The sequence below is a fragment of the Arachis hypogaea genome, chromosome 9, assembly GCF_003086295.3.
Source record: "Arachis hypogaea cultivar Tifrunner chromosome 9, arahy.Tifrunner.gnm2.J5K5, whole genome shotgun sequence".
In the NCBI taxonomy this organism is placed as follows: domain Eukaryota; kingdom Viridiplantae; phylum Streptophyta; class Magnoliopsida; order Fabales; family Fabaceae; genus Arachis; species Arachis hypogaea.
Genome location: NC_092044.1, coordinates 103,353,386 through 103,370,221, shown reverse-complemented (window position 1 = coordinate 103,370,221; position 16,836 = coordinate 103,353,386). Strand labels below are relative to the sequence as shown.

The following is a 16,836-nucleotide window of genomic DNA, read 5'->3' as shown; positions in this document are numbered from 1 at the left end:
GATGAATGCCTGTCCTTAGTGGCTGATGATATCATCTGTTGGTTATAGAGCCAACCCGACAAGTCCTGGCAGTTAACCATTGGACTGTCCCTCTGTCGTGTCTCCCCAACTTGAGTCATGCTCATTATAACTTGATCATAATCATGATCCATATCCATCACCCTCACTGGTGAATATTTATCCATCACCCTCACTGGTGAATATTTATCCATCACCATCACTGGTGAATAATTATCCATCACCATCACTGGTGAATATTAATCCATCACTATCACTGGTGAATATTTTTGGGGGTAAGCTCGTCCGGGAATTTCACAGTGCCCGGCCACCCTGACGACATAGGGTCAAAAGAGCTTCAAGTCTCGACCTGGAGCACATGGTGGCTAGCCACTGCTTTCTCCCAGGGAAACTCTTATCTCCGATAATGGAAGTGCAACATTCACAATTCATTCAACATCATATATATGCATGTATACATAGCCATAATCATGGCTCCGCCATAACACGGCAATAATCCAGCCATCCGGCTCACGGTTAAATCCATAACCAGCCGTTTCATTAACAATTACAGCCTTTCGGCCTATGGCATAACAAACACTTCCACCACCATCCTCCGCATCTCACATAATCATGCTTGATCCTCATTGATCATTCATTTTCCCCTTGCTTCACTCGCAAGTTACCACATTCACTAGCCTTTCTTCTCATAGCTAGACATATCATAATGATTTAAGATATAAGTGGTGAGATCGGAGGCTTAGAAGTATGAAATTTGGCTTTTAAAACTCAAAAATCAACTTTGGGATGAAAATAGGTCCAAGCGTACGCGCACTCCATGCGCACGCGTGGATGGCCTCGAAAACTCATCGACGCCTAAGCGTCATGTACGCTAACGCATGGATTGAAAACTAGCCAAACGACGCGCACGCGTCAACCACGCGTACGCATGGATACTCTCGTGCCCCAGGCACAAAACTGGCACAGTTCTGGCATAACTCTCTGTAAAATGGCTGGGCATTGGGTGCAGCACATCGGCGCGCCCGCGCACATCACGCGCACGCGTGGATGGCGCTTTTGAGAAGAACGGCGCGTACGCGCCAAGTGCGCCTACGCGCAGGGGGTCATTCTGCTAAAAAAATTTTCTAAGTTAAAAGCTGCAGATTTCACAGTTTCAACCCCCAATCTTCCGACGGACATAACTTCCTCATTTTAAATTGTTTTTCACCCGTTCTTCGAACAGCAGGGACATCCCGGATCCAATTTCATTTCTAAACAGATTTGGTACAAAATAGAGATCCGTAATCCAAGTTATGTCCCGTCAAAGTATGCCCAAAAACCATGTTTTTCATACAAAACCACAACATGCCATTTTCAAAACAAGCCATATTCAACTCTTTTCAAAATCAATCAAAACATGCCATTTTCATCCCTTTTCTTTGAAATCAATCAAAATATATCAATTTCAACATCAAGCCTCCTCAACTGACACATTGACACTTTACTACAATTTATCAAAATCACTATCTAATCATTTTAACCCACTTTACCCAAGTGGCTCAAACTCAAATATATTGACATATTATATACTCTTCCTCATGCCAATTCTCAACAACACCAATTCCAATAAATCATCATTGTACACAATCAATATCATACTCACCATCAACATGGTTTAACCCACAATTCAACCATAACCAATCATCAAGCATATATCACAACATGCATATCTTTCATACATCATACCATCAAGGCATCATTAATCATCATCACATATATGACCACATCATATATATCAACAATTCAACAATATCAACAATTCAATGCCTATCTTAGGGCCTTTAGGCTAAGTATTTCCTACCACATTACATATTAGATACGGGAAACCGAAACCATACCTTAGCCGATTTTCCAAGCTCAACTGGAGCACTTCCAAATCACTTATCCACAAGCTCTCAAGGCCTCAACACCTTCAAGAACAGATTTTTCACCATCAAAACCCTTTTTAAGCTTTTCAATATCACCAATCAAGCTCCAATATTCACACATACACAACCTAAGCCACAATCATTATACCCATACACAACATCTCAATACCCAAACATCATAGAACAACAAAATTACACTAGGATTGAGAATATTACCACACCCAAGGTCCAAGAAGACAAGATTAACCTTCTCCTTCAAGAGAGTTGGGTCCTATAACATCAAAGAGCCCAAAATCTCAATATTTTTGCTCATAAAACTCGAAAACAAGGCTGGAATTTCGAAGAGAAAAACGTGGCTTATCTCAAGATTAATTGTATGAGTTTTGTAGAGCTCTCCGCGGTGAACACGTGGCCGCAAACGGAGCGGTAATCGGAGCTCTAGATCAAAAGTTATGGTGGTTTGAAGATCAAGTGAGAGAAAGAACTTGAGAGAGTGTTCTCCCCTCTATGGCCTCCATTTTCAGCATGTGAGTGTGTTTAGTGAGGAGAGAGAATGCTGAAAACTAGGGTTTTGGTCTAGTTATGTTGGGCCAAGGGCCCACTTTGGGTCCGGTTGGCCCGGTTTGACCCGTTCGGTCCAATCTTTGTCCGATTTCTATAAAATTGGTAACGAAATTCTTGTCTCAATCTCCTCTATCATATTTAGCCACAAAAATCATATTTTGGGCTTTCTAGAATAAATTCTCATTTATAGGCTAATTAGCCGTTAATTAACTGGGTTTTACATTTAGAATCTAAAGATGTACTTAACATGAGGAGCTCAGTTGCTTGCTCACTAAATTTATTATTTAGCTTTTTAAATTGAAAATCTATCACAAGTAAAAATATCAACATGATATTGGTATTCAATAGTGACAACATCCTTTTTACGACGATATCGAATTATGTCACTAAAAGAAGTACCCATATCAGATATCTGAATAGCATGATCATTACAGAAAGAACTAACTTTCTTCAAAAGTACTCTCCAACTACCATCTCTTAACTGTTGAATCAATGACTTTCTACTAGAAACCAGATGCATAGCATTCAAAATGTTTTGAGATTTTTGTTGTAATGCTTGACAAAGTTTATCAGTAATTCCCATGATTTCTTTCATCATATACAAAATAAAAACAAAATCAGATGTAATAAAGATTTAAGAACATAAATAGCATCACCGCGTTGAGAATATGTAGATCCATTAGTAGTCAAATTTTCAAGAACTTAAGTTTTTGCTTTGAACATACGTAAAAGACTACAACTTGAGTTAAAATGACATCCTCATAGATATTTTATAGTCGAGATAATCATGTTATTAGTATTATATATACTAGTAGCTTATAAGATTACTCTAGTAAAGTAAATACATATAATCTAATACATCTAACTTTGGTAATTATTTTTCAAATGATATTTTTATCATTAAACTACCTTATGACTCACCATTTAAAGCCATGACCCCTCCTTTCAGCCATCTCCTCCTTCATTTCTTTCTTCCTTTCCACAAAAATTCAAGAGAGAAACTCAAGTACATACCTCCACCTTGTGAACTAAAATCCTTCTAAAAAATCTAAACCGATTAAAGTGTTCTTCTTGATCTCCTCTTCATCCTCATATCAATTTTATCAAGGTATATTGATATATGATCCTTGTTTTTACTTTTGAATTTTTGGCCATGATGAACTCATAGAAGAAACTTGATGTTTTTTATGTTCTTGCTTAAAAAATCATATCTAAAAGTCTTGTGGAATAAGAAATGATCAATTTCATCTTAAAAAAGTGAAAAAAAAATTTCTTGTTTTGTTGATGAATGTTTGACTTTCATGATTTTTTGGACTAAAAGTTATCTTTGATTGTAAACTAGGAAAGAAAGTGAGGTTGGAAGCTCCTAGAGAGAACCAGTTATGAGCTTAAGAAAGAGATAAGGGTGTGGTTGAATTAATTATGTGAAGAGTGTATGTTTGATGCGTGATTCATAAATTGATGATTGGTTATTAAAATTGAATATTTAAATGGTTGTTTGGCAGTGTTTATATGTTGTTTACATGCTTAGAAAATAGATATTCTTTAGAAGTACCATGACTAAATTTGTTTGCACTTGTAAAGAACTTGTTACTAAGCTTGTTTAATGTTGTGTTTGGCATGAATTTGAAGGTTGAAACATGAAAATAAAAATGCTTTAAAAGATCAAAGAAAAGCTTAAGAAAATTATCATGATTTAAGAAAAATAGAAGGAAAATTATGTGGTAAAGGAGAGAGAGCACTTCGGCTAAGAGAGGAGGGTATTAAGGTAAAATGTTAATGAGGATAAAGTAGTCTTTTGGTAAAAGATTGAGATTAAAATGATAACTTGGAGGTATAAAGATATTTTGGTCAATTAACAAAATATATGAAAGTAAAATGGTCAAACCGAATTCTTAGCTGTAAGAAGGTAATTAAGTAAAAGTATAGAGATAAAAAGATAATTAAGTATAAATATAGCGGTAAAAAGATAATTAAGTAAATGTGTAAGGATAAAAATATAAATATGAAAAAAGGTTAGGGACTAAAGTATAAATAAGTAAAAGTTTAAGGACTAAAATATAAATAAATGAAAGTTTTAGGACATAAATATAAAAAAATAAAAGCTAGGGAGATAATAGTAAAATTGAGAAAAGATTAGGGATGAAATGATAATTTCTAATAAAAGACATAAAAAAGTAATTTAAGACTAGGAACTTAGAGGTTCAGGTTCTCTTCATAAAATATTTAGGGTGAGGTAAGAAAAGTGATAAAAGACTAACTAAGATACATAAAGAAGAAAGAGAAAGAGCACGTGAAGTATGAAAAAACAAAAAGAGAAAACTAAAAACTGAAAGATTGATTGAGAAAGAGAACTGAAAAAGGAGAATTGAGTAATGAAAACAGAAAACTGATGATTAAAATTGAGAAGGAGATAAAGAACAGTAAAAGCAAACTAGATGATTAAATATTTGCCTAGTAAGGTTAAGGGTTTAGTCCCACTTGCTCAACGCACGAACTGTATGAACGTGGGGATTGGGGTTTTATCCCACCCACCAATTATTGATTGTTTAAATGTAGAAAACCCATAAACTGATTAATTATTAATCCCGAGAACTCCCACAGATTGATAAATAATTGTTTTCATTGGGCATATATTATCGCGTCAAGTTTTGCGATGATTGCATGTGGTCACAAATTGGTGGTACTTTATAACCACGTCAACACATATACACGGAATGACGCAATTGAGAAGTCATATCTGGTACTAGTTCTTAGGTAATATTGGGTTGCGGAATATAAACCGATCGTGAGCTTATGGCCTGTGTAGGACAGACATGCATCATGATTGTTTGTAGCATATTCTTTGTGATCTTGTGTTGTACTTGAATTCTTGTTGTTGTGATCTATGACTTGTTTGTATTGTGATTGTGTGGGTTTGTTTGTGATTGTCTACTGTTACTTGTTGGCTGTTATGAGATTGACTCTAAAGTTAAAAATGAAAGAAAAACGGTAAGAAATAACATAAAAAGGAAAGTAAGATCGTATAATATAGGGTCGAAAAGATTATATGTATGATTACTTTTGCGCTAGAGTCTTGCTCAAAGATTCGTTTTACTCGTTAATACCCTACTAGGAACCGTAAGTTCTTACCCCATTTAGGAGATGATACTACCCTTTTATTACATCCTAGACTGGTAGTGTGCTTTCAGACACCCAATGCTATGTGAAGTTACAGGACTTGGAGTATTTTTTCCTCTTTTAGTTAGTACTTTTTTGAGGGATAGGATTTTTTAGCCTAGGTTATAGACTATAGACTTTTTAAATGAGCTAGGATTCAAGGTGTCTATCTAAGTTGGAGTTTATACTATATATATGTATTATACTAAAGGAGTCTAAGTATAGACTAATAATAACAGGGTTAAGTACAACTTTGTCTCTAAGATATAGGTCGAAATTTTTTTCGTCTCCAACTTTTTTTTTTACTTACAAAATTGTCTCTAAGATTTAAAACCAAGTTTTAAAATTGTCTTTTTTACTTAAATATTAAAATTTTCGATCGAAGTACCCATAATAAAAAAATATAAAATAAAATAAAAAGAGGAAGAGAGTGTTTTTGCTTCTACAAAGTAAGAAGAGAAAAATAAGGGGAAGGGAAGAAGAAGAAGAAGAAGCTGTCCACGATCCACCTCTGCCTCCGCTTCTGCCGCCACCTCCGTACGATTTTGGTCCTTAAGATAAGGACGATTTTAAAACCAAGTTAAACCTTAAGAACGATTTTGTATGCAAAAAAAGGTTGGGGACGAAAAAAATTTTCGACTTATACTATAGGAACCAAAATAATACTTAACCCATAATAATACTTACGTTTGTATGGCTAGTACCATCTTTATATTCTCTTGCTGCTTTGCATGCAATTTGTGTGATTATGTTGTGAAATAAGTTTATTTCTATCACCTGTTATGATTTATAACTTATTGTGTACGACTGCTATTCTTCGCAATGTGATTTTAAAATATTTTTATCCCATAAATACATTCATGTTTCTAACAGCAAATAAGGCTCATAGGCTATTTAATAAGGAGTTAAAGTTTTAGGGAGACAAATTAATAACACCTTATTTGTGATAGAAATTAGGTCATTACACTATACTTTTTTGTATTCTTAGTATTCATTGCATTGAACACTCCTAAATTTTTAAATGACACCCACACTAACCTTAACTTTAATTTTGACATTTTAATACCCTTAAAAAAAACTACTTACTTACCGGAACAGTCCATCCCACCCCAATCCCACCCCAATCAAAGTCTATGAATTTGGTCAGGTTTTTAGTTTTGCGAGTCTAAAATCATAACCCAGTCCTTTTCTTTTTGGCAAGTCGATTGGCGGAGTTCGACCCATCTTGACCGACATAATAAAACTTAGAATTTGAAAAAAAAGTAGTAGTGATGATCTTAGAGGTTGGAGATAATAGAGTTGATAGTGATAGTTTAAAAATTTTGAATAATCTTTTAAAAGATTTGACAAAAATTTAAAACTCGAGTGCTTTTGTCAAATAAAACTTATTTTTCATGAGTACCATATTAATTTTGTTTTTATAGTAGTTTTGATAGCATTATAAAATTTGTAAGTAAAATTATATTTTTTTAAATAAAAATTTTACATAACTTAAAATAATAAAATTTTAAAAATTAATAGATCTTATCTTTTTAAACAAATTTGTAAAAAATCGAGTCAAAGTTTAATTTTTAAGAATATTTTGCTGTATATCTTTATATTTATTGTATTTATCAAATTAAGATTATTTTAAAAAACTATGATTTTATTTATCAAAATTAAAGTTTATGAAAACTAATATAATAATTTATTATTTTAAAATTATAATCTTTTTAATAAATATTTAAATTAATGTTTAAAAATTTTAATTGAATATTTTATTTTTAATAAAAATTTTATTCTCTAAAAATTTGTAAAAATTATTTTTGTCTAATAAACTTGTTCTTTCATCAGTTTTCATTCAAATTTTTAATATTGACAAATAAATTTTTAATTATTTTATTATAAGATAATTAAGTTTAAAAAATTATTTAAATTAAAGTGTCAAATGATCAAATCTAAATTTTTTTAAAACTAATGTGTGTGTGTTTTATTTTTCGGAAGGAGGGCACATTTTTGCAAAACCTTTCATCCAAGAACCGTTACCCTGCAGCTCCACCTTCCGGAGTTACTACCATCCTTTCTTCGCAAAATTCCATCTCAAATCACATTCACTTTCTCTTTGTTACCATGGATCTGTTACACCAATACTCCGGCGACGACGAACCAGACTCCTCGCCGCCGCCCGAAAACCCTAACTCCCCCGATTCCTCCCCGCCGCGCCTCCTCCCTGGCCGCTCCGCCGCTCCCTCCGTCGACGACACCATGCTCGCCCTGACCGTGCACCCACACCGCAAGACCCTCTCCAACCCCATTGATCCCACGCAGCACAACGTCGCCTTCAACCCTACCTTCGACCAGCTCTGGGCACCAATCCAGGGCCCTTCCCACCCTTACGCCAAGGACGGCATCGCCCAGGGCCTCCGCAATCACAAGCTTGGCTTCGTCGAGGACGCCGCCATCGACCCCTTTCTCTTCGACGAGCAGTATAATACCTTCCACAAGTTTGGCTATGCTGCTGACCCCTCCGCATCCCATTACGTCGGCGATTTCGATGCCCTAGCGAAGAACAACGCTATTTCGGTGTATAACATCCCCCACCGCGAGCAGAAGCGGCGAAAAATGGAGAAGAAGGAGGGAGGAGAGGAGGAAGAAGAAGAACTTGATGGTGGTGTTGACGAAGAAGGAGAGGCTGAGAACCCTGCTTCGGATGTGTGGCTTGCGAAGAACAAGAAGAGTCCTTGGTTTGGGAAGAAGGAAGGGTTGCAGGGTGAGTTGACTGAGGAGCAGAAGAAGTATGCTGAGGAGTATGCCAAGAAGAAAGGGGAAGAGAAGGCCGGTTTTGGTGGCGAAAAGGCTGAGGCTGTTAAGGATAAGAGCACTTTCCATGGGAAGGAAGAGAGGGATTATCAGGGTAGGTCTTGGATTGCGGCTCCTAAAGATGCTAAGGCTAGCAATGATCATTGTTATATACCTAAGAGATTGGTGCATACTTGGAGTGGACATACAAAGGGTGTCTCGGCAATTCGGTTTTTCCCCAAGTATGGTCATTTGATATTATCTGCAAGTATGGATACCAAGGTTAAGATTTGGGATGTGTTCAATTCGGGGAAGTGTATGAGGACTTACATGGGGCATTCGAAGGCGGTGAGGGATATTTGTTTCAGCAATGATGGGACTAAATTCTTGAGTGCTGGTTATGATAAGAATATCAAGTATTGGGATACTGAGACTGGGCAGGTGATATCAACGTTTTCGACTGGGAAGATCCCTTATGTGGTGAGGCTTAACCCTGACGAGGATAAGCAGAATGTGTTATTGGCCGGTATGAGCGATAAGAAGATTGTTCAATGGGATATGAATACAGGGCAGATAACTCAGGAGTATGATCAGCATCTTGGTGCTGTGAATACCATTACTTTTGTTGATAACAATAGGAGATTTGTTACTTCCAGTGATGATAAGTCTCTCAGGGTGTGGGAATTCGGTATCCCTGTTGTTATTAAGTACATTAGCGAGCCACACATGCACTCAATGCCATCCATTTCGCTTCACCCCAACTCTAATTGGCTCGCTGCGCAGAGCTTGGATAACCAGATACTTATTTATAGCACCAGGGAGAAGTTTCAGCTCAACAAGAAGAAGAGGTTTGCCGGTCATATTGTGGCTGGATACGCATGCCAAGTCAATTTCTCGCCAGATGGGCGCTTTGTGATGTCAGGAGATGGCGAGGGTAAGTGTTGGTTCTGGGATTGGAAGAGTTGCAAAGTCTTCAGAACTCTCAAGTGTCATGAAGGTGTGTGCATTGGTTGTGAGTGGCATCCCTTGGAGCAGAGTAAGGTAGCAACATGTGGCTGGGATGGGTTGATAAAATACTGGTTAGTAACTCTCACCCTATATATGCCAGTTTCTCTTTTGCCAACTGTCGAGGTGTTGAATATATGTTTATTCGTATGCATTCCTTAAATATTTGTGTTTTAGCCTTTTAGGTCAATGTTTCTCAAATATTTGCTTGCCATTTAATAGTTTGTGTAAATGTGAAATCACATTGTCATCATTGGCTGTTCAAAATCTTATATCTTTATCAGTTATACCATTGTTTGCTTCTAAGATTTTGGAAATCAGTTATACCATTGGCTATATCAGTGGAAATGTTGGTAGAAATCTTAGAGGCTTGTTCTAGTGATAGAAATTTAGCATCAGTTGACATTGGGAATCAGTGTCTGCATGTTAGTTATATTGCAGAAGTGCTACTGCCTTTTCTTTGTTTTAACTAAAATCAATATTTAAGCAAGTGCAAAGTCATGATTAATTCTTGGAGCCCTAGTATCATGAAATTTGAATGCCTTGGTGTGGAGTTGAACATTTTTAACATCATTTGCACATGGATAAATGTGTCTTTTCTTAATCACAAAATGTGTAAAAATATGCAAATTTCCAACTCATCACATGTTTAACAGTGCTAAGAACTCAGAAGATGAGATCATGGTGGAACTATTTTGGTTTTCATTTTTACACAATTTGCTCCATTTTCTAAATCACACGTGTATAGAAGATTCACTAGTGTGTGTGCAGTTTGGGTGGTTTTGGGCAACCTTTTACCCCAAGGGGATAAGTGATGGTATCATGTTCCAGTGTAGTAGTAAACTCTCGTTTAATTTCCTTAAAGGAAATGGATGGAAAAATAAGCTTAATAGTGCTTGTGCCTAGCTGGTTATGTTTGGTTCTACATGCAATGGCTAGCTTGAGTTTCAATTCAGGTGTTAGTGTCATTGTGTCGGTGTCTTGATTTGCGCATGGTAACAACATGTCATGGCTCCAACTAGGGGTGTCCATGGGCCGAGCTGGGCTGGGTTTAATTAGGCCCAGACCCGGATCTAAAAGGGTGATGAGTCTATTTTGGCCCGATCGGAAAGTGATACGAAACAAACCAGGTTAAACCAGGTCGACCCGATATAAAATAAAATTAAATTTAACAAATGTTATATCATATTTATACCAAAATAAATTATTTTAAAGCAAAAACAATACCGTATAATATAAAAAAATTAATTGAAGTATAAAAGTATAATGATATTACCAATTTCACTCTAAAATATATATTTTTAGTGTTTAAAAAGCGGCGAGCCGACCCGAAGCATAACCCGGCCCGAAAATAACATCGGCAAAAAAGGCAAACCCGAACCCAACAAAATATGCCCTGGGTCCGGGTTGGGTCTTGAACACCCCAATCTCCAACTCCAATCAATCATTCTTCTCAGTCTGACATAATACTGTTGTCAGATCTTGACTACATCAATTTGATGTCACAATTTCTATTCAGTTAATAGAAAAATTGTAGGAACAATATTCTGTAGGAGTTAGTTAAGTAATTCTGATAAAGATGTGATGCATATATTACAATATGATATGTAGGAGTTAGAAGAACAGTGTTCTATAGGTGTCTATAGTATTCTGTGATAATGCATATGATACAATATGATATGCAAGAAGACCAGATTTAAGGAGTCTTGGTACTTCAGTCTTTGTTGCTCTGAAGTGTTCCTCCAATGTTTCCTTACAACTTATCTTCCAGTAGTAGTGTGGATTTATTTATTCCACTTATTTGTTGTGCTTTTTGGAAGTAGTCTAATAAGAATTGGTTTAAGCACATTAATAAAAAATCTGACATTTTCCGAGTACACATGTTTGCATGCGGTGTTTCTGAATTTTGCTTTCGTACCTTACAAGTCTCTCTGCCGGCACCAGTTGATTGTTTTGATTTGATCTCTAATGTTTTGGATCATGCGTGTGATCATTGAGGTTATATCTTCATGTTTGCAGGGACTAGTTTCGCGTGTCCAATATCACCTGTTGCTGGAATCAGTGGGCAGACAGAAGCAAGTCCCTTGACATCAAGGGGAGGCGCAACATACTGAATTCACTTGCTGATATGGTGCTCATTGGTTCAAATTTCAAGGGCATAAACTTAAATATTTGAGATTTCTCGTCACTGATCCTCAAGATATCAGTCACTAAGCATTACATGCTTATTGCAGTGTTGTAATAGCAGCAGAACAAGGAAAAGTTTTGCCATTTTGTTTATTACACTTTTTTGTATAATAGCAAGTTTTAAGCTAGGTATTTCATATACGTGAACTGTCTCGTGTTGTAGTTTATTGCGGTTATGACTAGGAATCTTTGGAAAAATTCGTGGATGAATATTATTGACAATGATTTTAGAAAATAAAGTAAGAGTTAGAATCCAATATGGTAGATCTACTATAGGCTGCTATATAGCAGAGATAAAGGATAACAATCATTGCTGAAAGGTTTTTCAGTAATGCCAACTTGATCAAGTGTAGTTTATAGACATTTACCATTGACATGATTAAAGTCAAATTTCTAATTGGGATTATCAATTTTCGTGTTCAGTAATAAATAATCCCTTTAAACAAGTTATACAGCAATGGATAATGGATTGTGTAATGAAATGATTAAAATGAAACTGACAATTACTAATATTCTTTGGCAGAGTGAGAATGACTCCTAATATTGAAACGGTCAAAGGGAGAAAATTGGTAATAAGTAATCTGATTACTATAACACTTTGAAATTTTGAATACTAACTCAGTTGAATTAACAATGCTATTTGAACTTACTTTAGAGGTCTACACCTCATTTTCACATGTACAAGATATGAGCTTCTATTGAATTACTACATATAAATTATGTTGTCAGTTAAACACATAAACACATTATTTATAATTCTGTTTATAAGAAATTTAAAATATATGTGAGTTAACTCATATTTTACTAATGTAATAATTATAAATATTTATACTTACAACATTATATTATTTATTGGTTTTTTGCTCTGTATTATCTGTAAAAAACTAAAAACTGTAAAGTTTCAAAATAAAATATTATTTATGACAGTTATTTTTCAAAGAAAGCCTAAACCTTTTACTTAAATTACCTCTAAATCAGTTATTTAACTATGAATAGATCAATAGAAATAGAACGGAGTGTAGAAAAGATATTTTCCGAGTAGACACGCGCGCACTGACTGCGTAAACATTCGCTTATTCTGTATTTTTTTGTTCTTTTTCTCTCTCTAAAGTCCAACAACGAAAACCAAAATCCTTCGGCTTCTCTTTTCACTTCCCTCAACAAGATCTAACCTGGTACTTGCCTCCTCTTCACTCTCTTAATATTTGTTTCAATATTTTCATATTTGTTTTCTCTTTGATGCGTATATCAAAGTTCGAACCCTTTTTTTTTTCAATCTCGCTAGCCATAGGTTAAATTTATGTTCTTTATTCTTATCCCTATATGGGTATATTGCTATGTGTAAATTTCTTTGTTTAAGGAGAGGTTTTTACTTTTTGCTTAGATTTGACAAAATTTCTTAGGAAGAATCACGGATGAGGGAATTGGGTTCTTGTAGAAGAAGTTCAGAATCCACAGTGGCACTTGAGGAAAACATGGGTGGTGAAACCCTAGAAGAGCCTATGGAGGTGGATGAAGCTTTCGTTGGGGAGTGTAATGGGAAGGACATAATGGTTGGCGTGTTAGGTTCTGATTTGTACATAGATGGTGTTTGCACTCGTGGGAGTGATGATGCTGAGCTGAATGATGAAGTTGGTTGTGGTGGTGGGTCAGTTGAGGAGGATAAAGATGTGAATCCTGCGGGTGGAGGAGCTTCCGGGGTTGGTAACAGAGCCGGGGATACTTTTGAGGGTTCTCAAGTTGTGAGGTCCTTAGAAACTAAGAGTGAACATGAGACAGTTGAGTTGGATGGAAATGGTTCAAGTCAAGTGACCTTGAAATCACCGGATGGGCAGAAAAGCATTGATGATGGAAAGGTAGATACTGAAATGTTGGAGAAAGAAGCCAAGAGTGATGTTACTCAGGTTGAGTCAGATATTAGGCAAAGTATTGAAGAACAAGCTGGAAGTGACGAGCAGACAGGTTCACATGGGGAGCAGGATATTGAAGATGAAGAATCCGATGATGCTGAACAGCAAAAGACAAGAGATGAAAAAGTAACCAGATGTTCATCTACGAAACCTGGGAGTTCGGAGAAAAATTATGAGGTGACCTATCAGGTGCCAACAGAAAAGGAACGTGAGTTTTCTGTACATGATTTGGTCTGGGGCAAGGTGAGAAGTCATCCATGGTGGCCAGGACAGATATTTGAGTCATCAGATGCATCCCCGCTGGCAATGAAGCATTCTAAAAAGGACTGCCATTTAGTGGCTTATTTTGGTGATAAAACATTTGCTTGGAATGAAGCATCTCAGCTAAAGCCATTTAGAACACATTTCTCTAGTATTGCCAAACAGAACAGTTCTGAATCATTTCAGAATGCTGTAGATTGTGCTTTGGATGAAGTCAGAAGACGTGTAGAATTTGGGCTAATATGTTCCTGTGTACCTAAAGATACTGATGGAAAGACCCAGACTGTTGAAAATGCTGGGATTCGGCAAGGAGTGGATTTACCCAACGTGGTCGATGAATCTTTAAATGTTAGTTCTTTTTCACCCACGAAGCTTATAGGATACTTGAAAACTTTAGCAGAGTTGCCAACTGGTGGCTTTGATCTCTTACAGCTTTCAATTGCTAAAGCTCAATTGCTTGCATTCTATCGTTTAAAGGGTTGCTCTTACTTGCCTGAGGTACAATATTGTGGAGGATTGGACGATGATAACAAATTAAGTAATAATGCTAAGAAAAGCTTGAGTGAAGATGGCAAACATGCAACTCATGTAACCAAGAACGATGGTCAAGCTATTGGAAAGTTAAAAGCCACAAGCTCTGGTCGCAATCGTAAACATAATCTGAAGGATGGTATCTATTCAGGAAAGAAGAAAAGAAGCTTGTCAGAAATAGTGGGTGGGTCTCCAGATTCTCCACGTAGTGATTATTGGTCTGACGATGTCAATGGTGATCAGGCTTCCCAAGCCCATCCGAAGAAAATTAAGAATATCGATCACTATGCTGATGACCCGGGGCCAAAAGGTGCAAGAAAAACAATTTCTCTTGCAAAAGTTTCAAATACAACAAAACCATCATTTAAAATTGGTGACCGTATTCGAAGGGTTGCAAGTCAACTTACTAGAGCTCCATCCCCTATGATCAAGTTTACTGCAGACAAGTCTCAGATTGCCTATGGAAGCCCTGAGGGATTTTCAGGAAATTCATCTGATGTTTTCTCCCCGAATATTGAGGAGGCTCAGAGTTCAAGCCCGAGTTTTCCAACAGAATTTTCATCTTTAGATGATTTGTTATCATTACTTCAGTTGATGGCACAAGATCCCCGTGGAGATTATGGTTTCTTGAAAGTTATCGTGAGCTTCTTCTCTGATTTCAGGAATTCAATAGTTGTAGGTGATTATTCTGGAGAAGAGATCTTGCCTACAAACAAAGTTGGTACCAAACGGAAGAAACCACCAGTAGGTGGATCGCAAGAAACATTTGAATTTGATGATCTTGGTGACACTTATTGGATGGGTATGGAAATCCAAAATGGTTCTGAACAACAACCCTCACAGGGAAGCGGCAGAAAGGACAATGAGCCGGCCCCTTCGGAGCCTGAAAAACCTGTTCAAGTTCGTCGTAAGACTTATTCCCGGAGACGGTATTCTGGAAGCGATCTTGCTGAGGTTCCTGAAAAACCTGGACAGTATTCTGGTAGCGACCATGTTGAGGTTCCTGAAAAACCTCCAGGCTACATAGACGATAAATCCCCTGCAGAACTTGTTCTAAACTTTGCTGATTTGGATTCTGTTCCCTCAGAAGCAAGCTTAAATAAGATCTTTAGGCGATTTGGACCTCTAAAGGAAACTGAAACAGAAGTTGATAGAAGCAGCAGCCGGGCTAGAGTGGTTTTCAAGAAATGTGCTGATGCAGAGGTTGCTTTCAGTAGCGTTAAGAAGTTCAACATATTTGGATCAGTTCCTGTAAATTACCAGCTTAACTATACTCCAAGTGCATTGTTCAAAGCTTCATCTTTTCCCGCAACACATGACCAGGAGATGCATCTTGATCTGTCAAGTTTTGAACTAAACATGGTATAAGCCATTTGAGGTCAGTAACTTTTTACTATTTAGTCTGCCATGTTTAGTGGTTGGATGCTTTGAGTGTGTGCACTAGCACTAAGGTCAAATATTAATAGATGTGGGTCTGTATACTATCCATACTTCAAACCCAATGGGTTCTTGAATGAGGGGTTGTGTGCCTTTATTAAATGTATATTTAGTTCTTTATCAAGTTTGTCATAAAATTACTTTTTTCCAAAGTTTGAGCTGACAGGAGAGGCACATGAATAGTTGTATTTCTAATATATTCTTTGACGCAAGAGTCTCTTTTGGGTTTGTGCGAGTTTTTGCATAGGTCTCTTTTCTTTTCTTTTTTTTTTTATTTACCTTATCTTTTTTTTCCCTTTTGGTGGATAATAAGGATCAAACTCGAGATTTTTCGGTCGTAGAAGTTCTGATACTATTTCGTAAAACCACTTTTTTCAGAAACTTAAATTGATAGGAGGCACATGGTTATATCTCTAATAAACAGATTTAAGCTTTTTAGGGAGATAATTTATTCATTATTAAAATCTCATTTACAATGTGATTTTGACATCAATTCTTACTACCCTTCGTTTTTCTGTGGATTACAAAAGTTTCAAGTCCAATGGGCTTTTGCGGTTTGCATGAGAGCTTGTGCTTCTATTTAACAATTTATGGTTTTGGAATAGATTTCATAACATGTTTAGTACACATAACATGAAGGTTAAATCATCTTACGCATTTTATTCCAGTTGAGTGAATTATCATCTTACTAGGTTCACAAATATTTTAATGCCAGGAAAAATGTTATGAAGGAAGCATGTCATTGGAGCAGCAATATGGAACAAGATGATCATGTGTAGGGTTTTCAGAAACACAAGATGTTTTTTCACCTTGCAAATCTAAGAGGTTACTACAGAGAGCGCTTTGCAAGAAATCAATGGTGTTGCTTCATTCTACATATTACTTTCTTATGTGGAGCAGGTAGTATTGAGAACATTGGATAGATCTATCTAGATTATAGACCTTGGATTGTATATTGGGTTGAGATTGTTGTCCAGTTTCTGTGATAGCACTAGGAATTTAATTTGCTTTCTGACTTTGTTTAAACTACTTCGCGGCCTTCTAATCAAATGTCACTGTAGAGAGTTAATTCTAGAAAA

At 36.4% G+C, this 16,836-nt stretch overlaps 2 protein-coding genes across 4 annotated transcripts; both read left to right on the top strand.

The window, feature by feature from the left end:
• The first annotated feature begins 7,560 nt into the window (after positions 1 to 7,560).
• On the top strand, positions 7,561 to 11,875 carry LOC112711392 (uncharacterized). The gene is made up of 2 exons (XM_025764033.2): positions 7,561 to 9,505; positions 11,451 to 11,875. Exons 1-2 carry the CDS (start codon positions 7,605 to 7,607, stop codon positions 11,455 to 11,457), a joined length of 1,908 nt encoding a protein of 635 aa, XP_025619818.2. The 5' UTR covers positions 7,561 to 7,604; the 3' UTR covers positions 11,458 to 11,875.
• A 723-nt stretch (positions 11,876 to 12,598) lies between these two features.
• Positions 12,599 to 16,836, top strand: LOC112711390 (PWWP domain-containing protein 5). Of its 3 annotated transcripts, none has more exons than XM_025764029.3 (3): positions 12,599 to 12,793; positions 13,003 to 15,698; positions 16,473 to 16,836. In XM_025764029.3, exon 2 carries the CDS (start codon positions 13,034 to 13,036, stop codon positions 15,686 to 15,688), a length of 2,655 nt encoding a protein of 884 aa, XP_025619814.1. In that variant the 5' UTR covers positions 12,599 to 12,793; positions 13,003 to 13,033; the 3' UTR covers positions 15,689 to 15,698; positions 16,473 to 16,836. The 3 variants fall into 3 exon arrangements, with proteins under 3 accessions (XP_025619814.1, XP_025619815.1, XP_072059437.1); XM_025764030.3 differs by having other exon boundaries at positions 12,628 to 12,793; positions 13,022 to 15,698; XM_072203336.1 differs by lacking the exon at positions 12,599 to 12,793 and having other exon boundaries at positions 12,820 to 15,698; positions 16,473 to 16,591.

Excerpts from the sequence above, each read along its gene's own strand:
- LOC112711392 (XM_025764033.2), top strand. The coding sequence starts at position 7,605 with ATGTGTGTGTGTTTTATTTTTCGGAAGGAGGGCACATTTTTGCAAAAC.
- LOC112711390 (XM_025764029.3), top strand. The coding sequence starts at position 13,034 with ATGAGGGAATTGGGTTCTTGTAGAAGAAGTTCAGAATCCACAGTGGCA.